Consider the following 24,694-nt stretch of genomic DNA (forward strand, 5'->3'; position numbering starts at 1 on the left):
AGAGAGAAGAGAAACAGAGAGGAGACCGAGTGAATACTATAAGGGAGCCCCGCTCCTACCTCAGCACAATAACCACTCCTTTTTTTCCAGAACGATTTAGTTAATCCCAATCACCTGTGCAGGCCATTGTAATTCCAGCATCTCTTTTGCATGGCTGTCTTACTCTTCTGTAACTAACCATTGTCACTTCTGTGTCTACACAGTGCTCTCTGGTTACTTGTGCAAGCTGGCAAGGCTAGTAAAGATCTTACTAGAGGTCTCTGTAAAGGGTGCTCATTTGGGGTATAACATTCATTCAGGGAACCCACAGCCCTGCCTCTCACTTGGCACCAAACAGCACCTCAGTACATGTGCTCACTAGGGAACAAAGAGCTTTGCAATCACAGGGCCACCTCTAGTAGGCCTGGTCTGCTTCTTCTCAGGTGAAAAAGGGTAGACCAAGTAGGATCATGAAGTAGGTGGACTAACACTCAAGAAACCAGAATGTTTTATCTGTTACTAATCAATCTGTGACCAAATAGTGTATAGGAGGAGCTAGCTATTTTCTAGCCTTTGCTGGGAACAAGAACCTACTTGATGTGGAAGATCAGGAAAAGGCCCACCTGGCAAAGTCAGAGGCTAGTGCCATGCTGAGGGTAGCTTTCCTACCCACACCCAAGCTTCACAATATCCCAAGAGTGCATGCAAGGTTCCCTAACACCTGGCCTCTCCAGAGTAGTGGAAGTAGCTCTAATAAAGACCCTCCCTTGAACTAGCCAACTGAACTGTGGCAATCCTCCTGCTTCTGCCTCAGAGGGACTCAATGTGAAAAAAGGTGTATGTGTTCCCTTCAGCTTCCTCCAATAACAAAGGCAGATGAAGACCCTTCTTTCTTATTTCGATTAACCTTGCAGCTCAACAGCAACTCTGACAAGGACTTACCTCCCCTCACTTGTCCTTTCTTCTAAGGAGCCTGGCAAAGCGGGGTGCTCAGGCTAGGGGAGGCCCAGGAGGTCCAGCCCCAACACCACTCCTTGCAGGCCAGCCATATCTTCAGAGGAACTATCTCTGCTAGGGTCTTCTCCTAGTCTGAAGTCTCCTCTCTTCATTCAACTCAACTCAGCATGATCTTGAAGGAGAGCCACTGTATGAAAGGAACTGTACAGCATCCCCCCTGCCACTCCCCTGGGATGTGAGGGCAGGAATGTGGGTACCGCCCTGCTTGGCTCTCCCTCCCCCATCTGGGAAGACTGGGCTCATTTATTTTCTTCTGCTGAGTTATAAGCTCCATTTTGTTGAACTCTGCAGCCTAGCTGGTAGCAGGCATGAGATACGTGCTCAAATTCAAAGTTTTTGAGTGACTGAAGATGTCAAACAGGTGACTGACAAATAGCCAACACAACACAGGGCAAGCAGTATCAAACAGCAACAAAGCAAAAACCCCCATGAAGATGAGATGAACAGGCTTGCTCAGGGTAAGAACTCATGAAGAGTGGAATATGAGAAGACACAGGTGAGGAGGACCTGGAGATCTGGCAGGGAAGGCTGGGCATCTAGGCTGTGCACACACAGACTGTGTTGGGGTGGAGAGGGAGGAGTTGTGAGGGACCATGCCACCCTTTGGCAAGGCTGCCTGACTGTTGACAGATAAGGCAGATGAATTTAGAAGCCAAGGAGCCCAGGACGGCACTTGAGTAACAGGCTCTAGTCCTATTTGGTGATACTAGGTTATCTGTTCCTCTAAGTGGTTACCACTTTTTCTGAGAAAAATAACCCATTTCCTAATTTTAATTAGTGACCTATACTTTACTTTCTGAGCTGTTTTATAGCATCAAAAGGAGCTCCCCTCCATGTGTTAGTAATCCCCAGCTGAAATTATTCTCATCCAATAGAAGAATGCCTGAGGTCCAGAGAGGCAAAGGAACAAAGCCTGTGGCAAGAAACAAGGAATTCTCAGAGTGGAGGAAGGCATTCAGGAGTGCTGGGCTCCTGGTCTTTCACTGTATGTGTGTGGGTCTGTGTGTAGGTATGTGCACGTAACATGCAAGTGCCTGAAGAGGTCAGAAGAGGGCGTCAGATCTCCTGGGGCTGAAGTTACAGGGGAACATGAGACACCTGATATGGACGATGGGAAACAAACTCAGGATCTCTGGAAGAACAGCAAGCACTCTTTCAGCCCCAAACTAGCACACAGTCTTGATGGTAAAATACACATCAGAATCTACTTTGAGATAGTGTGTGTGGTGATATATTGTGTACCCCAATATATTGTGTACCCTGATAAACTTACCTGGGGATCAGAGGACAGAGCCAGCCACTAGATTAGACATAGAGGTCAGACAATGGTGGCACACACCCTTAATCCTATCACTCGGGAGGCTGAGATCCATCCAGATCTCTGGGTTCAAGGCCACACTGGAAACAGAGCCAGGCAGTGGTGGCACACACTTTTAATCCCAGGACTTGAGATCTCATGTCTCTGCTTGGGAAGGACACACGCCTTTAATCCCAGGAAGTGATATGGCAGGACACAGAAAGGTATATAAGGCCTGAGGAAACGGGAACTCACTCCCTTGAGGCTGAGGATTTTGTAGAGGTAAGCTAGTGGCTGGCTGTTGTGCTTCTCTGATCTTTCAGCGTTCAGCCCAATATCTGGCTCTGGGTTTTTATTATAAGACCGTTTAGCAATTTGTATTACAAGTGTGTGTGTGTGTGTGTGTGTGTGTGTGTGTGTGTGTGTGTGAGAGAGAGAGAGAGAGAGAGAGAGAGAGAGAGAGAGAGAGAGAGAGAGAATCTGTAAGAAAATTAAATAAAAATGTCCTTCTTAAAGGCTCAAAGCTAAAAATGTTTGAAATTGGTGCTAACTTTCTAAGAAATCCAACCCAAACCACCTTCTTCTGGTACAGAGCCATGTATACAGCACAGGTTTCACTGTACCTGACAGCAAGCATGCCCTTCTACCACAGATTAACAGACAGACAGACACAAAGGCACTGTATGAAGTGGATCCTGCAGCCCAGAGCTCCTAGGCTTGACTGCTGGTTACTTCCTGGGATGTGCTGATCATCTGTTCATAGACAGGCAGCTCCAGGGCTGAAAACCAGGCTCACAGGCCCTGCCCACTGTGACCCACTATTCAGGCTTGGCTGGACTCACAGGCAGAGTCCAGCTACCATGGCAGTGGTTTATGATTATTTGCTGGACGAGGGCAAATCCCTATCAGTCTACTACTTGGCCTAAAAACCTAGTCACAGTCTATACTTTCGGGACAGGAGTCAACGGTATAAAACACACAAATTCTCAAAAGTATTAATAAAAATGTTATATTTAAATAACAAAAACAACCATATGCTACTGTTTTCATCCCAGCAAGTACCCCTTTCTACTTCATCTGCTCTCCTAAGGCACGATCCAGTCCTGAAGTCATGAAATGCTTCAGACAGGTCTAATACCAAATCCTTAGAATCCCTTTTAAAGCACTGTGTGAAGATTTTGTTTCTAAAACATTACACCCACTCTAGTTCTCCACCCACAAGTGCATTCCTTAACAGCATGAAAGTGGATTTGTGGAAAGTAACACTTGGTAGCAAGACAATGAGTCAAGCTGGTAAAGCTAACTCAAATCCATTTTTTTTTTTTTTTTTTTTTTTGGTTTTTTTGAGACAGGGTTTCTCTGTGTAGCTTTGCGCCTTTCCTGGATCTCACTTTGTAGACCAGGCTGGCCTTGAACTCACAAAGATCCGCCTGCCTCTGCCTCCCAAGTGCTGGGATTAAAGGCGTGTGCCACCACCGCCTGGCGCTAACTCAAATCTTTTGCAATTCTTTTCCCTAGTTTTAAAGACAAGGATCATCTAAATATACATGTAATAACAACAAAACAAATATCATGATTTAGGTTTCTACAAGTAGAAACTATATAGATAAATCTTTTTCATCTACTTCTGCACATCAGCAAGCAGCAGGAACTCCTAAATGGGAGGCCTAGGCTGGTTCCGATGCTGGATGCTGTGGGAGGACAGGGCCTGGCTGCTGTTCCCCTTAAACTCATCCTAAACATGTAATTTCTGTTTAAACTAGTTTCTTTCAGAGTTAAGTGACTGTCTATCCTCACAATCACTTAAAATGTCATCTCAAACACTGTGGCATCTTTTCATAACTCTCTTGAAATGTACCTAGAGAATTAACATCAACCTCCATTGCTTAATGAAACTGTTTTAAGAATATGGTATTGAACTCTTTTAGGCCACTTTAGAATCAATCATCAATTTCTACAAAAGCATTTATTCACAAGCTAGTCTAGCAGCTTCAAGGGTAGGAATGGCCTAGGTCCTAGCTGCTTTAGAAATGAATGGGATTTGGGGGTGGGGGAGCTGGAGAGATGGCTCAGTGGTTAAGGGTACTTATTGCTTTTTCAGAGAAGCTAGGTTAGATTCCCAGCATCCATATCAGGTACAAATGCATACATATGCATAAATAAAAATAAATAAATAAAATCTTAAAAAGACAAAAAAAGAATTAACTGGGCAAGCAGAAAATTCATTTATCTGAGCTATACTTAATCTAAATTTGTATAAGGATCCCAAATGTTTGTGAAACGTATGTCCATTTTCTGATGAGACTCCAAAAGTCCAGTAATGAACAATGAATTGCTATGTTTGAAACATTTCATTAACATAACAGAATGAATCACTAAACTTTCCACAAAGGTAAGGGTGTGGCCACAGCCTAACAGAGCAAAGGTACCTTATCTGCTGCCTCATGGCCTGCCAGGGAAGGTGTTCAGGCAGGCAGACCTAGCTATCTTACCTTATGGGAACTCCACACAATCAGCGTTGTTTTTCCCCTGCCTGCCACACTCAACCCTCAATGTAAAAAAAAAAAAAAAAAAAAAAGTGAGGGGGAGTAAACACCACACCTGTGCCCCAAACTTTCATCAAAAACCAGAAAATAGTAAGCCAAGTTTCCTGTCTGGCCCCACAACTGGCCATTTTCTTCTTGTTTGTTTGTTTGTTTTTGAGACAAGGCCTGAACTGACTATGTAGAACAGGCTAGCCTTGAACCCATAAGATCCATCTGCCTCTTCCTCAGAGTGCTAAAATTAAAGGTGTGCCACATCATACTCTGCCTTTATTCTTAGCCAAATGTTTCTTTCCAATGAATTGACCATTACATTTCCAAATTTTGGAAATGTCCAACAGATCACAGAAAGATATTTCTTTAGGCCCAGGCCAGCCTGGGTCTCAATATCTGCCTCACCCAAGAATAAAAAGCAAAGCAACAAAACCAAACCAAACCAATAAAGGATTCCTTCTTCCAGAAGCCATTTTATAAGTCCTTTTGACAGCCTCCTGGAGCCCCACTGAGACTAGCTAGCCTTTTCTAAACTTGAGCCAGCCTGTTCAGTGCTCAGAAACAAAGCTCAAGGAGTTGTTGGGGTGTCTATGAAATGACCAGAGAGAGGGGTAACTCATTCTCTGAGACTGGCCAACAGTACCTGTTGCAATCTGCTAGACTGGCTGCTAGGGCAACTGCCCTGAAGTAACCCCTTGTAGGCAGTCTGTAATGCAGAAAGAAATTCTTCCTATTGGGAACAATAAATAAATCACCAATCTAGTTACATAAGAATATATACCAATGAGTAAGATAACCTCACAGTCTGAAAAGCCCTTCATAAACAAGTGTATCATCTACTTGATAAGGAACTGTCTTCTGCTGCTCAGGGTAGCTTCCAAAAGGCTAAACGGTTGCTACATTTGGGGGGTGGGAGGTGTTTACTGACTGGCAGGCACCAGTGCTGTCTCATCCTCAAACGAATACCATCCTGTAGGCACTAAGCCCCACTTTCCTCTTTCCTTGACTGATGAGGAAACTGAAACATGGAGAATCTGGCTAAGTTCACATCTCCAGGAAGCAGTAGAGACAGGATCCACCTCCAAAGCTGGCTTTCAACTGCTCACCACAACCATTGAATAAAACAAAAAAGGGGAGGGACATCAATATTGGCACCAAGGCCCTGGGTTACTTACAGTTTTGCCATCTTGCCCTCATATGGTATGAAGAGCAGGTGCTATTGGGTGGGCTAGCCCCCTGCATAAGTTTTAAAAGCTGCAGGCCTGAACAAAAGCATTCTAGACTGATGCAGGGCCCTGGAGGAACACCAACCCAACATCTAGAAGACTGATCCTGCTCTAACCGAGGAGGTGGGAAGGCCATGACACTTAAGCCAGGACTCAGTCTAAGACTAAATACCAACAATCTGCTGGAAACTACTTCCTAATGGGCCAGTGTCTGTACACAGCTTTTTCTGAGAAAGCCCACCCATGTTACTAAGCAAAGGTTCCCACCTGAGAGTGCTGAGGATGGCCCCTGGCCTCACACTGTGCCATGTGCAGACACACAGCTACTGTGACATCACCCAAACAAAGGTCTGACTTTTGTTAAGTACTAAAAGCAGAAGCTTGCAAGGATTAGAAATAATAGTTTTTCAACTGCATTAGCCTTCAAGAGGGGAGAGTTTAGCTTTCAAGTCTTTGCTGTTCCCTCTTTATACCAGGCATAAGGAAGAGCTTCATGGGGGAACCTGAAACATCTAGGCTGGCTTCAAACTCCTGCAGTCCTCTTGCTACAGTCTAACCAGTGCTAGGATTACAAAAGAAGGGGGCAAAGATGAAGCTAACTGCAAAGGTCCCTGCAGGGATTTGATCCTGAAATCTTGTCATTGCCAAATTCAACATTTTCTTTGCTGATTTCTTAGATTTTTTTTTTTTGGGGGGGGACCAAAAGCTTAACTCCCCTTCCCTATCCTTTACTAATATTCAAAAGAAACCCACTAGTAATTGTCTCTGTTAGATTTTCCTAAGCATTTTTAGTTTTTACAAGTGTAAACAGCATTATCAAACTACATCAAATAGGGGTTGGGGTTTAGCTCAGTTGCTAGAGTGTTTGTTCAGCACCCAGAAAGTCCTGGGTTCAATCCCCAGCACCTACAACCCATGTGTAGTGGCAAAGGCCTATAATCCCAGCATTTGAGAGGTACAGGCAGGGAAATCATTAGGTCAAGATCATCCTAGGTTACTTAGTGAGTTAAAGGACAGCCTGGGCTGCACATGACTGTCTCAAACAGCTTAACAAACAAGAACAGCATAAAAACCACCAAATATTACAAAATGATAAATGTGAGAAGTCTTTAAAAGCCCAAAGTTAGGCTGGGTGTAGCAGTGCATACTTTTAATCTCAGCACCCAAGAGGCAGAAACAGGCAGATCTCTATGAGTTCGAGGCCATTCTGGTCCACAGAAAGTTCTAGGACAGCCAGGGCTACACAGACAGACCCTATCTCAAACAGACAAACAAACAAGTGCTGTGGGATGGTCTTCCTGTACGCTGTGAATATGTGTTGCTACTATTGGTTAATAAAGAAGCTGTTTTGGCCTATGGTAAGGCAGGATAAGAGCCAGGTGGGAAATCCAAGAGAGACACAGGGAGAAGAGGGTGGAATCAGAGCAGACGCCAGCCCCACTGCCCAAGGATCAACATGACAGCAGACTGGTATGGCCATGGCAACATGGCAAAACATAGATTAATAGAAATGGATTAATTTAAGATGAAAGAGCTAGCTAGCAAGTAGTAGACCAAACAATTTGTAATTAATATAAGCCTCTGTGTGTTTATTTGAGACTGAACAGCTGTGGGACCGGGCAAGACAGGGAAACTTCTAGCTACAAACAAGCACTCCAAGTTAAACACCATTTTGAACCATTTTCAATATTTATTTTTTTTACATTTTTAGGATAGAGTCTTACTATCTAAGACTTACTAGCTTGGCCTGATCTGTAATTCACTATGAACATCAGGCTGGCCTTGAACTCAAGAGTCCTGTCTGCTCAGTGTTTACTTTTTAATTCATTTATTTACTTGTGTGTATGTGTGTACACAAATCATGCATGATGCATGTAAAGGTCCGAGGATTTGTAGGAGTCATTTCTTTCCTTCTACCACGTGGATTCTGGAGGTCAAACTCAAGTTGTTAGAGTTGGTGGCTGGCACTTCTACCCACTGAGCTATCTAGACAATATTTAAATCTTTGTACATCCAGGATATAGTATGAATTTTACAACCTAGCAAGAAATTAGTTTGGGAGTAAAGTGAGGCTAGAAGGTTACAGACACAAAGCAAGTCAGCAGCAAAGCCCAATCTACAGCATGAGAAGCCTAGTAGTCTTTTCACTACAGATTTGTATCTTCCTAACCAACCTGTCTTTCTGGATTCTTTGCTACTGACTTGGTGTGAAAATAGACTTTATATGCCAAGGTCAAGACTTACTACAGCAGGACTGTGACTAGGTGGATACTAGCCTTACTTTGTTAAGGTAAGAAATGGAACTCAACCAATGTCCTCAGGCAGCAAAGAAAATCTAGACTTCAACCAAGTGTTTGTGCATCCTGAAGGTTCCCCTTTGGAGGAGACTATAAAAAAATGATTTCCTGGCTTTTCTGAAGTGCTGAGATGATGAAAGCAAGAATATTTGCCTCAAGCTTTCTCACCTGACCTGGCCAAGTGTCTCAGGAAATTTCCCAAGAAGAAAGCAAACGATTTTCAAAGGTGTAACTACAGGCAGCATGGTGTCAACCTCCTTTCCCTTCTAGGTCAATACTGAAGTATTACCCTCAGTTTAGACCTCAGACTCTGAGCACAGCTCTTAAGTGTGTATTCTACACTTGGAAATTGGGATGTGTGACTCATTTTCTCACATATGATCTCATGAGACTCATAGACAGGCCAGCCTCTTAAAATGACACACGGCAGACCCTTTCTTTAATGGGAAATACGCATGGCTCATGTATTGCTATCAACTTTTCTATTACTATAATCCTAAATCACAAGATCTAAGACAAGACATACAGACCCATGGTTAGACTGTGAAAGGCTGTTTATATCTAGTATTCATGCAAGGACAGGTGGGACAAATGCAAAGTATGCAAAGGAAACAGATCTTTAGGAAAAACAGTAGCTCACTTTGTGTTCTTCTGTGAGGTTAAAGGAAAAGACCTAAAATCTGGCCATGTTTGGCCTACAACTGGGCATAAAATACCCCCTTGCTGAGTTTCTAAGAGTTCACAGCAGTGCTCCAGGCTCTTTTATAGCTTTAATGAACCAGGGGTGGGTGGGTCTTATTTACTTCTGCTTTATATAATGTTACTGCTGTTAGCAGCAGCTCTTTCTCTTTTGTACTTGGTGCTTGACCTGCACAATTAGCACCTTATTACAGCCCTAATTACTAACTGGCTCAATTAAGCATTTCATTTTACTGTCTGGTTCATGCACTAGCTCAAGGGCCTGAACACCTCAGCTACAATAAATCCTAAACTTCTTTTAAGCAAGTGCCTGATTTTTTATGTCTTTAGGTCCATGAGAATGTCAGGCATTCATAGGCGTTAGAACACTTCCTGAATGTTTGGCTCTCCAAGCATGTACATTATACAGTCGACCCTTTCCTTCATTCCAGATCTATCAGACTCTGCTCTGGAGGGCTTTCTTCTTAGCTACTTGGAGTTTAGCTTTACTGTTCAATGTAACATTTTCATTTATCTGATGAGGCGGGCTAAAACAGGCACAAGACTTATCAACATCACATTCCATGTGGCTCGAGAAAGAGGAGTTAAGAGAAGTGAGTTCATGCTAGAACAACCATCCTTGCTTTTGAAATTAAACCCGTTGGCCTGGGGATACAACTCAATGATAGACAAACATAGGCTTTATGCATTAGGTCCCCTGATGGATGACAGAGATTGTGAGGTGCTATAGAAGGTGACATTTCAGAGTGCAGGTTTGGGAGCTACAAAGCCTCCACTCAAATCCTGTCTCTGCTACTTATTAGTTATGTCATCAGTGACTTTGCTCAGACATGTATGTTTTCTGTGCCTGTTTTCCAAACTGTAAAACTGTATTCATTAGGCTATTTTGAGAACTGAATCTTTGTAAAGTTTCTGACACACTAAAACCATCACACAGTATCATAGAAAATTAATAGAGCACAGAGTTTATAAAAGACACAGCAACAAAACAGCATGAAACAAAACAAAACAAAACAAAAAACCTAACAGGAATGGAAAAGCAAACTGGTATAGCACAATATAATGTGCCATCCTTGATTCTTTTATTTTCTCTGGTTCTAATATGTTTGAATTGCTTCAATAAAAAAGAACTACAAGTTGATGAGCTTTAAAGACGTCTAATGAACTTAATGAATATGATGAAAATGATCTCGTGGCATAAGAGGAACAGCTGAAGATGCTATCAACATTCTAGCAGAGAATATAACTCTGTTTATGCTTCCTTAGGCTTTCTGAACCTAATATCAGATATCACTCATAAAATTAGTCACCAAATAAATAATGCTGACCCTTCTCCACAAAGAACCTGATGTTGGTTGTCAGGGAGGGTGTATATGTGTGGTACTGTGGAGGGAATCTAAGGCCTTTGTACATGATAGTGTCCTACCACTATTATATATTTTTAAAGACATGTTGAAAGATTCCCCCACCCCCACCCCGCCAGGAAAATGACTCCATGGTAGTCAAACTCAACCTTTCTTCCAGTGTCTTTTCTGACTTTTCAACTGGCTGCCATCTTTCCAATCTTCAGCCTGCCCCCCACCATATACTATTAAAATGGTTTATTTTTCCAATAATTTCTAGCACAAGGTACCCTAACTAATAGCAGGAGTCCTTATTATTTCACCAGTTCCTCACACAGAATCTAACTGTCCAACCAAACACAGAGATGGAGTGTAGGTGCTGTATTTAGTTTGGCACCTGTTCCTCCACAAAAGGAAGAAAACCTTTCCAGTTTCGCCTTTCTTTCCCAGTTACCCTAGAGGGCAAAGTACAACCCTGCGAGAAGTCTTCTCTCAGGAGCACCTGTAGTACTATGTATGGACCCAGGAAATTCATGTCCAGTCTATCAATGAGAAAAGACCATCCATTTAAGGGCTCAACAGTTAACAGTTCAGGACCTAGGAATACAGTCAGGCATTTCCTGTTACTTTTCTGACTCACCTGCCAATCCCACTATAGCCATTAATCCACTAAGCACCATGTTCTGTGGCTCTGCTTACAGGAGACTTCCCTTCTGCCCTGGAAGATTCTGTGGTCAGAAGTTCTGTTTATTTAGTTAGCTGTGAAGCCATATCGAAGAAACGCCTCTTTTGTTGCTGTTGTTCTTCAAGACAGGGTCTCACTATGCAGCTCTGGACGTCCTGGAACTCACTATGTAGAGCAGGCTGGCCTAGAACTCACAGAGATCCGCCTCCTAAACACTGGGATTAAAGGCGTTTGTGTGGCTCCCACCTTTTATTTCTTGATGATTAAGCTGTGACGGGTTACTTTCCTCAAAAATAGAACATCATCAGATAAGTGACTTTTCAACCAATTCCTCCCATTTTCCCACATAGTTCCTTTAAAACTCGGCTCATATACTATCTCTCTTTCTTAAAGAGCTCCCACGATGACCCCAGCTTCACCTTGGAGGCATCCTTTCTAGATATACAAGTCCCATTTCCTCCCAGGGTCGGTTCTTTTCCAGGCAGTTGTCCAACCACCTCCCTTAGCGATCCCCTCCATCAAGGCATTCCGAAGCGCCAAGACACTCTCCCTACTCTCTCTGGGGCAATACTCCAGCAACCACACGAGGCAAGGGTAACTCACAAAGCCCTGGGTCACTACTTGATGATGAGCAGTAAGGGAGAAAGGGACAAGGGAAGAGACAACAGAAAGATCGATCTCTGGAGTAGAGGGAGGAGTGAGCAAACTGAGAAGCCGGAGCCCCACTACTAGCTTAGACCCTTCCCGACCAGAGTGACTTAACGAGGGATCCATAGTCTTTTCAGCCACCCTAGGGACCAACTAAGGGGGTTTAGGAGATGTTCCCTCATGAGCAGCACGACTTCCGCCTTCCTGAGGCATCTCACGTGCACGAGCTCAGCTACTTCGACTCCGGCCCCAGCGCGCAAGGGTGCGCGCTTCTCACCCAGTCCCGGCTGGGGCCCCGCACCTCCCTCCTCCCGGGGCTTCCTCTCCAAACTGACCGTCAACCTGAAGGCAGCTCGCAGTCCCGCGCCGCCAGCTGCTGCCCCTATCCCGGGGCCCACCCTCCAGCGTCCGCGATGGCTCGGGCACCGGGCGCCGCGGCTTGCCGGACTCGGCCTCACACCGGGCGGCGCGCAGGAGAAGCCCATGGAGCTCCAGGCGGTGGCGGCAGCCGCGGCTGCGGGAGCGGCCACCGCGCGGACTGATGACGCTCAGGCACCGTGGGGAGGGGCGCAAACTGATGACGCACAAGCGCGCGCGGTGAGCTGAACAGCATGGCGTCGGTGGCACTAAGTGAGGCTGAGAAGGTTTACATCGTTCATGGAGTGCAGGTAGCGGTGGCGGCTCCGGGTGCAAGCCTTAGCGCTGAGGGAGGAGGTGCGGGACGGCTGCGTAGCCGAGACCGACTCTCCGAGGCCTAGTGCAGCCTAAGGCGAGCGTGCATCCAGCATGCCTACAGGATGGAGGCATGGAGATTCCTAGCCCATCAGGGAGCAGTGGGCGTCTCCTAAGGCTATTGCTTAATGGAGGAATGTTCTTATGGCCTCCTAGCACTGAGGGGCCTGTGCCTGAGATCCTGTAACCAGAATCCGGGTCCGTGGATGGACGTCTGCAGACTTTGCACCGAGAGATATAGAGGCTATGCATCAGAGGGAGAAAGGCTTTCAAAATATAAACTAACAGCACTCTCATCCCCCGCCCAAAAAAGGGGAGGAAAGAAGGGAACCTCAGTAGTAGCACCTCAGTAGTAGAATGCTTGCCTAGTATGCACAAGGCCTTGGTGGCTAGCTCCTGTAATCCCAGCACTTGGAAAGTGGAGACAAGAGAATCAGGAGTTTAAGACCAGCCTGAGCTATACAGACCCAGTCTCAAGAAAAATCACACTCACATGTGTATTGCTTACAAATAGGGAAGAGTGGAGCGTGATTTGTTTTTCTTTTGCCGGTACTGTAGATTGACCCTTACCACTGAACCGCATTCCCAGCCCTTTTCTCTTTGGGGGGAGTGGGAGGGTGGGTGGGGGTCTTTGTATCGCAGGCTGGTGTGGGACTCATTGTATTCCCATCACCACCTGCCTGAGAAGATTTGTTTTCAAAGCAGACTGGTAGACAGTGGTATAGTTGTTGATTTTTCTGTTTTAGCTTAGATTCCTGGGTAGCTATAATGAATACCATAATAATGTAGACTCAGTTCTACTTTTGCACATTCAAGAGAAAGCGGTGAAGAGTGTTAACCTGGCAACCTTGTGTCTGATGTCTTGCAAGCCTTCTCTCTGCAGTTGACCTTTGATGTAAGCAACCTGTTACCATTTAAACTCCATAATGCAAGTGAAGGCCATGGTCTTTAAAATCATATAACATATTGTTATCGTCTGTGCTCCTTATAGAGAAGAAATGCTAATATTTAGTCAATAGGTTGCATATTAAACCTGATTAATAAAATCCAAACCCACAACTCATTAGCTTTTCAGTTCAAGATTAGCAATAGTGGGGTATTATGCAGAATGGCGTTGTGAGGGAATGTTGAAGTGGTCATCCCTGGTGTGGGAATCAGCCCTGGGGGGAATGTTGCTTCCCTTTCAGTATTTTTGTTTGTTTGTTTTTGTTTTGTCAGAAATGTGGCTTTGTCCTAAACTAATCATTCCACGTCACTAATCTTCATGGTGACTGCATTAAGAGCTGTTGAAATTTAAATTCTTCAAATTGAGGAAAAATATTAAGTGACCTGAAGAAAAAGTGGGTTCATTGTAAGAATTGGAAAGCTTCCATACAGCTTCAAAGTACCTTCTCTCATAATAACCATAATGATCAGTGACTATCTCTGGTGATTCATCTGCTTTTCTTTGCCAAACTATATTCTTTCTCAGTGGCAACTTGCTTCCCTTCCATCTTGGTGAAATCTGCACAGCCGCCCCCAACCCCTGTACCTTTAATTTTGCATGGCTTCTCCATCCCCTCTATCACATTATGTCCTAAGGACTCTTTGCTTTTTTGAGACAGGGTATCACTATGTACCCTTGGCTGTCCTGAAACTCAGAGATCTACCTGCCTCTGCCTCCTGAGTGCTGGGTACAAAGATGTGTGCTACTATGTTGGGCTAGCCTAACAGCTCTTAATTAGATCAGAGATCCAGTTCCACTGAGAGACTTGGTCTGGGCTGCTAGTGGTTTGTTACAGAAAGAGCTGGTCACCCTCTGTGTGGCACTTACCTCTGACCCTGTTGAGGGTGGATAGTAACTCAGGTGGCCACTCGAGCTATAGGCTCAGTGGGCTTTTCCTGGTCTATCCTATTGAGTGTTATAACTGTAACCTTATAGCCAAACTGTAGGCTTTCAAAGAGGCTTTCCTCTTGGGGCTCTGTCAAAGCTATTACATTGCTTTGTTCTTGGCTGTTGGAGGAAGACATAGCTCAGCTGATATTTTCTGTATTTCTGTTCCTTTTCTATGGCTTTACCTTTTAGCTTAATTTATATCTGAGTCTGGACTTTAATGATAAGATTGAGAAGTCAGCTATCAGTTGCTCAGTCTGACCATTCAGAGCTGAAACTAGTCTCCAGCACATTCCCTGTTTAACCCTTTGCCCTTTCCATTTACAAACCCAATGCACAGAAAGCCTGTGCCCCTGTCTGTGACCTTATTGAGCTATGTCTTTTCAAAGGGATGCAGAGCTGCTCAGGAGGATTGGAAAATGAAATAACAATTGCTCTCTAGTTTTTTTTTTTTTTTTTGTTTTTTTTTTTTTTGGTTTTTTCGAGACAGGGTTTCTCTGTGTAGCTTTGCGCCTTTCCTGGATCTAGCTCTGTAGACCAGGCTGGCCTCGAACTCACAGAGATCCGCCTGCCTCTGCCTCCCGAGTGCTGGGATTAAAGGCGTGCGCCACCACCGCCCGGCGCTCTCTAGTTTTACTTGCCGTTTCTTGGGCCTGGTCCTGCAAAGCTGGGCCAGATGAGGTTATTTTCTAGTAAGAAGACACTTAAGTCTCAATTCTCCTCTAAGAAATACTGAGGTACTAGACATGTCAAAGCAAGGTAGATGAAGGGGTCACCTTTGAGAGCTACTTCTAGTCTGGAATCCTGCTGAGTATGTTGAAGTAGTAACACCAATTGCCTTGTACCACATCCAAGTAGCAGAGATGTTATAATGACATGAATAATAGCTATGCATGTCACCAGGAGCTAGCCCAGCATTGAGAAGCTCTCAGTCTAAGGTGCTTCAGTTGATCCATGCCATCATGATGCCCAGATACTGTTTCTTTCCCTGTTGACTTTCAAACTGGAGCCTTCAGTCTTGGGTGAGTGTCTTAAGTATTCGATATATAGATTGATCCCTTTGCTCCTCAGACTGCAAATAAATAAATAAAAAGTATAGTAAGGCTTCAAGTGCTGAGCCAAGCCAGGCAGGCCCAGGCACTTTCCTCAGCGTTTTATAAGGAAAACTAGATTTTTTTTTTTTAATTGTCCTCAGTTCAGTGATGCATGGACTAGTTGGTTTCTTTCATTCTTTTGAGTGTTTTCTGTTTGCTTTCCCTTTGAGGGACTGGAATGTATATTTAATATGAAAGGAAAAAGTACAGGTTTTCATTCATCTTACTCATCTGCTCAGCCTTTCCTAGAAGGCTGAGGGTTATTAAAGGCTGGAAAGGCATGGTCTTTTCTGATACCCATACAGCCCCATGTGGAAACAAGTCACAAGGATGGCATTTTAAAAGCAGCACTTGAAACCCTGTGACTGATTGCATGGCCCACTGTATTCAGAGTCAGCCCCATCTTGATCAGGGCCACGTCATAGAGCTAGCCATTTCATTTTTGGAAGGTTGTCTGTAGTGACTGTAATGTGAAGAGACCCTTTTGAAGTCACAGGCTGTAAACTAGTGAGTAAGAGCTCTGGCTTTGAGTTCAAATGCTGCTTACTGACTGGAGGGATTTAAGACACTAAGTTAGGAGATGTGCTGTAAAGAGTAGCTTATTGAGTTATCTCCCAAGGGCTCATTTTCCTAGACATTAAATTCTGCTGTTTCCAAATACATGTCTCCTGATGCAAGAGGATTTCTTCCAGTGAAAGAGTGAGTTGGGTGTAGGTGGCTGCACGTGGACTTCCACACATGACTTAGGTGTTTAATTCCTCTCAGAAGTTGCTAAGAGGGTTAATGCACTGAAGCAAATATGACAGATGGTCAGTGATAGTATGGTAGTGGGAGCATGCAGCAATGTTTTGGTTTTTTTCTGTTTAACTTCTCAAAATAAAGTCAGATACATAGGCAGCCTGACAGTTTAAAGATAAGTTTACACATTTAAGAGCAGTAGTCTCTTTGTTTTCCCCCCTCTCCTTTGGAGAACATCAACCCCTTTGAGAACCTGATGAAGTTCATTATTTTAATTATATGTGTGGTTATATACACAAGTGAGTGCAGGTGCCAGCAGACGCCAGAAGCATTGGCTCCCTTGGAGCTGGAGTTACAGGTGGTTGTGAGCCACCTGACACAGGTGCTGGGAACCCTACTCAGGTCTAGAAAAGCGGTATGTGCTCTTAATCACAGGGCCATCTCTCCAGCCCCTTGTTACTATTTTTATTAAAAAAAAAAAAAAAAGTGGGCTAGAGAGACGTCTCAGTGATTAAGATCACCTGTTTCTCTTGCAGAGCTCTATTCCCAGCACCCACATGACATTCCATACACATAGAGAACTACCCACATGGTAGTTCACAACCATTCAGTACTCCAATTCCAGGAGATCTGATGCCTTCTTCTGACCTCCTCTGGCACCAAGCACATACCTGGTGCACAGACAGACAGACATACAGGCAAAATACTCACACATAATCTAGTTTAAAAAAAATAAAAAATACAGATTAAAAATGCTTTCAAGGGTATTTATGAAAAATTAGGAAGATTTATTGTGTGCAATGTGTGCTTCAAGAAAGAAGTGTATTCGAGGCTAGCCTGGGCTACAAAGTGAGTTCCAGGAAAGGTGCAAAACTACACAGAGAAACCCTGTCTCGAAAAACCAAAAAAAAAAAAAAAAAAAAAGAAATGTAAAATGAATATATAAAGCACTTGCTAGAGAACTCAGGTTAAGGCCCTAGCACTCACAGCTGCTTACAACCATATGGAACTCCACTCCGAGGGATCCAGTGCTGCCTTCTGACATCATGGGCACTAGGCTTGCATATGGCACACATACTTACAAGCAGGCAAAACACTCATACACATAAAGTAACAATAAATCTCTTTTTAAAAACAACATGTAAAATGATGCCACCCTTCATGTATGAAAAGGGGATTATTACTCAAAAGTAGATCATTATTACAAGAAAGCCAAGTTGTTTCAATAGAGGGGTCCGAATTCCAGAATTACACAAGTGTGCTTTTTGTAATAATGCTCAATTTTAAAGAAAAGGGTTAAAATTTTTATCTGCTCATTTGAACAGATGAAATACAAGATAAACCAGATCTCAATAAGAGACCTATCATTGGCCAAGGGTGGATAGGAAAGAGATGAGAAGAGAGGCATGGAAAGAACATAGTACAGCTAAAGGGAAGAGGAAGTTACTCAGAGCTTATTTGACTGGTAGAATCATGGTAACATTCCATACACATGGAAGTAAATAAGTAATTAAGAGTAACCAGGATTCAGTGAACTCAAACTGAAATATAAACAGTTGCAAATGAGTTTGGGTTACAAATTAAAACTGTCCACAGGGAGGGAAGGGCAAAAAGAAAACTGAGAACGTTGTATCTAACTGTACTTTACTGGAAAGTTTATTTCTATCGGGAGAATGAATAGTAGCTCTGAAACAATGTATATACTGAGAGAGACTACATGAAAACTGGGGGGGGTGGGGGGGTAGATAATGACAGCCAGGTTTCTCCGTACCTCCACCTTTAGACATTTGGTAGTGGGACTCAGAAAAAAGTTACAAATAAGAAAAATAAAGTCTGGGGCTGGAGATATGGCTCAATGGTTAAGAGCACTGACTGCCTTTCCAGAGGACCCAGGTTCATTTTCCAGCACCCACATGACAGTTCACAACTGTCTGTAACTCAAGATCTGACACCCTCACACAGACATACATGCAACCAAAACATGAATGTACATTAAAAAAAAAAGGAAAGGAAGGAAGGAAGAGAAAGTCTGGAATGAACTGTGGACATTAGATGGGAAGTGAGCTATTGATTTGAACTTCTGGCTTCTTGATAGGTAGAGAGGGAATTAATGAAGATGTGTTAACGTGTGTGTGTGTGTGTGTGTGTGTGTGTGTGTGTGTGTGTGTGTGTGTGTGTAAAAATTTCCCCCAGTTCTGTTTGCTATGAAGGTTTAGAAACAGTGAACTTAGATCCTGGTTTTTGAATACTGTATGCCAGTAAGAGGAACCAGGGCTCTTTGGGGAAAGGGCAGGGAAAACTAACCAATGGCCAGAACATTTTGTGTTGTCAGAAATATGGAAGGGGTGAAAGAGCACAGAGCTCTCTGCTCTTTCACCCCTTCTATAGATTAGATTAGATTCCAACATAGAATGGATATCTATGAGTTGTGTGGTTGTAAGTAAACAACAAGAAACACAAATAGATGGGCAGAAGGGACAGGCAGCATATAGCCACTCTGGAAGCCATCTTATGCAGCAGGGATTAACGAACTGCTGCTATAGGGGACCAGGTGGGAGTTTGTGGGTTTCCTCTTGGCTAATATTGGAAAAGCATTCAGAGTGCCTAAGGGAATGAGCATGGCTGTGTTGTGACCTAATCACAGAAACACACTCACTTGCATTAACTTGTTGACCCTATTTTAGAAGATTGAGTATTCAGGTTGTGCATAACTGGTCTTGTAAACTGAATTTGGGGTGAAAAGGGCTCCAGTTGAGAGAGGTAGTTCAGCGGTTTAGAACACTGACTGATGTTCCGGAGGAACCAGGTTCAATTCCCGGGTTGTCCAGAGTCCATCATGCCCAGATAAAAAGACCGTGTGACCCTGTTCCTTCCCTTTAAGAGGGCATGTACAACATCAAGAAGCACCGCCCCCTTCCGGCCCTATAGCCCAAGGTCATGGGTGGAGTAAATACTACTACACAGTTGTAACTGAGCTCTAGCAAAGCATAGCCTTGCAGACTTGGAGATGAGTGGTTTTGTTGTTGTTGTTTTGTCCATTCTGCTTGTTTTTGTGCATGTATTCTGTACATCCAGACATAGCAGGCCTTTGTAGTCAGACACAGCTGACATGAAACCATAGCTTTGTTAACATTAACGGTAGGGTAAGTCACTTGAATCTCTTCCTTATATTAATCTGGTAGTATTGTTAGTAGTAGTGAGGGCGGAATTTGGGGTGACCCTCTGAGAAAAATGGAGATTAACTGTATTTCTCTAGGGGAGGAAGGGAATCTATGAGTTTGGGATCACAACCTGAAAGCTGTTGTTCCCTTAGGAAGACCTTCGGGTAGATGGCCGTGGCTGTGAGGACTACCGATGTGTTGAAGTAGAGACTGATGTAGTGTCTAACACCAGTGGGTCTGCCAGAGTGAAGCTGGTAAGTTCTACGGTCACAGTTCATACCCAGGTAGAGAGGTGGGTAAGCTGTAAGGGTTGGTTACAGGCTCTGCTGGCTTTGGGAGGGTACACATTGGTCCTGGTGAGACTCCAGTCCCTAAGCTATACTGGGAGAATACATCTCTCCAGATCCAAAGTACCCGTCCATCGTCTTAGAATACCGTATCCAAGCTACAATGCCATACCTGTCTGGAAGAGGAGTGTGGTCATTCCTGAGCAAGGACTATTGTATGTGTTTACAGGGTCATACAGACATCTTGGTGGGAGTGAAAGCAGAAATGGGAACACCGAAGCTGGAGAAACCAAATGAAGGCTACCTGGAGTTCTTTGTTGATTGGTCAGTACTGTGCAGGTTGTTTCAAAGGAAAGGGAGTCCTGGGGATGTCACTCAGTGGTAGAGCACTTGCATAGCATGTGGGAGGCACTGGGTTCAGTCTCTGCCTCCCACTGGAAGAAAAAGGATTGAAAGATGAAAATTTAGAGCATGAACCATGTCATGTTTGTTTAGCCGTTCATTTATCTAGGAGGTATTTACTCACTTGTAAAGTGCTGGACAGTAGGAGTACCTTGTTTTAATCACCTGGCTCTTGCTAAGCTTTTCTTTCTCTATGAAAAAGGCCATCAGCTTAGGAGCCCAGTGTATGGTCATTGTGAGGGTCAAGTGAAATTGTAGATGGTAAGATACTTTTAAAAAATACCAAGCAAGGGTAATGTGGATCATTTGTTCTACAATACCCTGTTTCTCTTCCTGCTCTTGCTCTGCAGACACATGTTTTGATTGGCAAGTGGGTCTAGAATCAGCCAAACAATGTGGCAAGCCGGGAAAATGGCCATAATACAGACAGCAAGCGTGCTGGGAAGAACCAGGGCTCTGTGTTATATGTGTCCAGGCGTAAGCGAGATTGTGTGATCTCAGTGTATACCTGAATCTCTTCATCTGAAAGGATCGGGGCTAACGTGATGATGAGGAATAGTTAAAACAGAGCAGCTCCTAGACAGCGACTGACTCTCATGAGATTCAGAAACTTTCTTTTCCCCTTCTAGAATTGGGACTTTTTAATTTTTTATTTTATTTTGTGTGTATGGGTGTTTTGCCTACATGTGTATATCTGAGCACCAGATGCATGCCTGGTGTCTTTAGAGAACAGAAGAGAGCATTAGATCCCCTGGAACTGAAGTTACAATGAAAGACCCCCGTCTGGAGTCTTCCCTCTGGAGAGACCCTCGCCCAGAGATCACACCGAGACCACAAGTCAGATGCAAACAGCAAGAGGCTTTATTCAGGAACACGGGTACCCGGGGCGATACAGTCCCTCCAGAGGCTGGAGAGACTGGCGCGCCGACGGGCTGGAGTGGAGGGTTTTTATAGGGTTGGGCAGCGGAAGGGCGGGTACAGAAGCAGGAAGCATAGTTTACAGGGTTCTGATTGGACGATTCGTATGAGGCCAGGTTCAAACTCAGGACAGCTCGTGGTTTTTCCCCCGAGCTCGACACGCCTGCTGACTTGGCTCTTATCCAGGGTACAAGTTGTTTTTCTGACCTTTAGTACCCTGTTCTGGGGCCGGGTGGCCGACCGCAGATACCCTGTTTGTTCCTGTGCCCATGAACTTTCCCCGTACTTTTCAGGCCTTGCTCAAAAATGGCGTTAGGCTAAGCAAGTATGCTGGGGCCCTTCATTCCCCCATTTTCTTATCTCAGGGAATGGAATCCTCCATTCATGGGGAAGAATAGGGATGTGGCTCCATTTCCACCTGGTTGAGTCGTTGGTATTGTTGGGTCAATACCAAGGTCTGAATAGTAGAAACGCGTTCCCTGATAAATTGGACAAGTCTGTTTAGGATACAGTGCCCGAGCGTCAGAAGGAGCAATAAAATCAGAAGGGGTCCCATAAGGGTGGAGATGAGGGTGGTGAGCCAGGGGGACCTTCTGAACCATCCTTCAAACCATCCCTGCTGTTGTTCAAAGAGTTTTTGTCTTTGTTCTAATCTCTTTCTTAATCTAGCCATGCTATCTCTCACCACCCCAGTATGATCCGCATAGAAGCAACATTCTTCTTTAAGGGCGGCACATAACCCCCCCTCCTGCAGGAAGAGGAGGTCTAATCCCCTCCGGTTCTGCAGAACTACCTCAGACAGGGAGGTGAGTGACTTTTCCAAGGCACTCACGGATTCCTCCAGTGCCTGGATATCGGTATGCATGGCAACCTGGAGTTGTCTGAACTGGTTGGTTTCCATGAGGGCAGTGGTACCTGTGCCTATTCCGGCGGCGACTCCTCCCATTGTTAATCCACCTAGCATCAGGGCCAGGGTTAGCGAGACTGGCTCTCTTTTTATACGGGGGACCCCTGTTTCATATCGGGCATAGATATCTTCAGGTGCATGGTAGACTATCTTGGGGTATAGTTCTATGAGCACACAATAATCGGCCGTGTTGGCTAGTATTGAGGAGGAGAGGCATGGTGTAAGTCCAGTGCTACAGGCCCAATAAGTCCCGTTGGGAGCCACGAGATAGTGGGGTCCTGGAACAAGTGCCTGGGTGCGGTTACACAGGCGTTGGTGGGTGTAGGGTACTGTCCCCAGACATAGTCCTTGTCCTGACACCTCGGAGATTGTGAGCTTATGCTGAGGTGTCGAGGCACATCCTGACGGGGGTGAAGAAGAATTGGTGAAGCTTCCGACTACGGCCACCCCCTCATAATAGGGAGGTGTGGAGACTAGGCATAACCAGCATTCCTGAGTCTGATTTGGGTTGGTAACATTGAGGGCTGAGTAAGCGCCCTCTATAAGATTCAATAGCCGGTCTCCCGTACCGGGCCTGGGTGGCTGGAGGGTGACTGGGGTTACAGTGGCATTCGGAGCCGTGCTTGGGCGAATGGCCGAATTGGGTCGGGGGGTAGCCCTCGGGGGTGCCGGAGCGGGTAAAGAGGGGCGCTTTTGGTCAGAGAGAACCTGGTTGGGACCTATAGAGGCGGAGGGCTCCGTGATTTTAAGCCTAATCGTAAACACGACTCCCTGGTCCCATCCCGTCATGTAAAGTCTAAGTCCCCATGTTTTACCCTTAATCCAGTCTTGTGTTATCTCCCTTCCCTTTTGAGTAAAAGATATATTCAGGGGGTTGCAGGTGAAATTTACACAGGGCCCCTCCCCTTTCCAGTAAGCGTTATCTCTTCCTGACGTGACAGTTCCCCAACAACGTCCTTGAGTAAGAGGACGCCATGAGTGGCTTTCTCTTTGGGTAGTCCTTTTTACCCTAATGAGGTCCCAAGTGGATGAAGGCTTCCAATAGGTATTACCAGTTGTTTCACATCCCCATGCTTTACAGAAGTAACTTTCATAACCCCCACATTGTCTAATCTTCTTTCTGTCCCTACCATCCCGGGGGCAGACGTAAAAGGATAGTTGTGACAGGGCTGCTCTGGTTTCAGGGTGACCACATCCATATCTCCCGTCACTACATTTGCAAGTTCCCTTACCATCCTGACAGACATCTGGTGCTCTGGGGTTCATGGGGTCAGTGGTAGGGATGTCCCAGTCCTCTGACCCTGCTACTAGTTGGCAGAGATCTGGATGCAAGTTGGGCCACCATGTGAAGGGGGTGTGAAGGGCGGTCGTTTGCCAGACCGTCTCCCCAGTTTGTGAGATAACCTGCCAAGTGAGCCTCTTAACTAGGTGCGGGCTCTCTGCCGCCCTAGTCCCCTGGGGGTAGGCAGAGATTAAGAGGAGGGGGAGGAAGAGGAGCCGCGGGCCAACCTTATTTTTAGGGGGTTTTGTGTGCGGCGCACTGTCCATGTTGACTTTCTGGATCCTGCTGGGTCGGGTTCCCTGGCAGCCTTCACATGAGAGGCGTGGATCCATGCAGCAATCCCGTCAACCTTGAGTGCAGTGGGGGTGGTCAGCAAGACAGTGTAGGGCCCCTTCCACCGTGGTTCCAGATTCTTGGTCTGGTGTGTCGGACCCAAACCGAGTCCCCGATCTGGAAGGGGTGGGGCACCACCGGCTTGTCTAGCTGCTCCTGATAGGCCTTGGCCAGGGGCTTCCAGATCTCCCTCTGCACCAGTTGGAGGGCTTGAAGATGTGCCTCTAAAGTAGGGGTGGTAGCAAAGGAGGAAATATCAGGATGGAGAAAGTCTACAACAGGAGGTGGGGCCCCATACATGATCTCAAAAGGGGTTAGGCCGTGTGGGCCAGGAGTATTTCGGGCTCGGTAGAGAGCCAAGGGAAGTAGGAGCACCCAATCTCTAGTGCCAGTTGCAAGCGTTAATTTGGTTAAAGTTTCCTTGATTGTTCTATTAGCTCGTTCTACCTGTCCTGAGCTCTGGGGACGGTATGCACAATGGAGTTTCCAATCAACCCCCAATAGTTTGGCCACCTTCTGACTTACCTGAGAGACGAAGGCAGGCCCCTTATCCGACCCCAATATTTGAGGCATCCCATACCTGGGGAAGATTTCTTCCAACAGTTTCTTTGTTGCCACGTTAGCCGTCTCATTCTTGGTTGGAAATGCCTCGATCCATCCGGAAAAAGTGTCCACGAAGACCAGGAGGTACCGGTACCCGTAGAGTCCGGGTTTTACTTCTGTAAAGTCTATTTCCCAATGAACACCAGGACGATGGCCTCTTTGGCGGGCCCCCTTGTTTAGATGAACCTTTCCTGCGTTGACTTGAGCACAGGCTGGGCAGGTAGAAGTTACCTGCTGGAGTACCTGATCCTGGTTCAGCAGCACTGCCCAGGTGTTTTCTCTGTCCAATAGGGTCTTCATCTTGTTTTTGCTCAAATGGGTCAATGCATGGAGGAATCTCAGTATGTATCGGGTATGGGAGGTTGGCATGACCATCCGGTCCCCTAGTATATATGCTTGTCTTCCTTGTTCCCAGTCCGCCCCCATTTTCTTTGCTAGCTCATGGTCTTCTGGGCTATAGGGCACGGGGTCTCTCTCAGGCTGTGGTTCTTGTATGGCCATCAACTGGCTGCTCCCTGCTGGCTGGGAAGCCACTGTTCGGGCAGTCAGATCCGCCAGCCGATTCCCTCTGGCTACCGCAGAGTCATCCTTTTGATGCCCTGGGCAGTGGACAATACTGAGTTGGAGCGGGAGGAA

At 45.3% G+C, this 24,694-nt stretch overlaps 2 protein-coding genes and 1 non-coding gene across 5 annotated transcripts in view; 1 reads left to right on the top strand and 2 right to left on the bottom strand.

Annotated features, from left to right (window-relative positions):
- The window catches only part of Zdhhc3 (zinc finger DHHC-type palmitoyltransferase 3), a 49,760-nt gene extending 37,515 nt beyond the window's left edge, over positions 1-12,245 (bottom strand). Inside the window, exon 1 of one of the 2 annotated variants that reach the window (XM_052725494.1) lies at positions 12,064-12,245. The gene's annotated coding sequence lies outside the window, so the exon portion shown is untranslated. The remainder of the gene's footprint in view (positions 1-12,063) is intronic. The other variant, XM_052725504.1, reaches the window with a different exon arrangement.
- Positions 5,119-5,211, bottom strand: LOC128105800 (small nucleolar RNA SNORA2/SNORA34 family). The gene has a single exon (XR_008216500.1). It is a non-coding gene; the product is annotated as a small nucleolar RNA SNORA2/SNORA34 family (small nucleolar RNA).
- Positions 12,246-12,277: 32 nt separating the features above from the next.
- Exosc7 (exosome component 7) overlaps positions 12,278-24,694 on the top strand; it is a 41,916-nt gene continuing 29,499 nt past the window's right edge. For both annotated transcript variants that reach the window (XR_008215305.1, XM_052725540.1), the window contains exons 1-3: positions 12,278-12,396; positions 19,479-19,580; positions 19,843-19,937. Coding sequence is in view for 1 of the 2 variants with exons in the window: in XM_052725540.1 (XP_052581500.1) it covers positions 12,340-12,396; positions 19,479-19,580; positions 19,843-19,937 (254 nt within the window). In the remaining variant the exon portion in view is untranslated. The remainder of the gene's footprint in view (positions 12,397-19,478; positions 19,581-19,842; positions 19,938-24,694) is intronic.

This window comes from Peromyscus californicus, unplaced genomic scaffold (assembly GCF_007827085.1).
Source record: "Peromyscus californicus insignis strain IS unplaced genomic scaffold, ASM782708v3 Scaffold_11__1_contigs__length_118956290, whole genome shotgun sequence".
In the NCBI taxonomy this organism is placed as follows: Eukaryota; Metazoa; Chordata; class Mammalia; order Rodentia; family Cricetidae; genus Peromyscus; species Peromyscus californicus.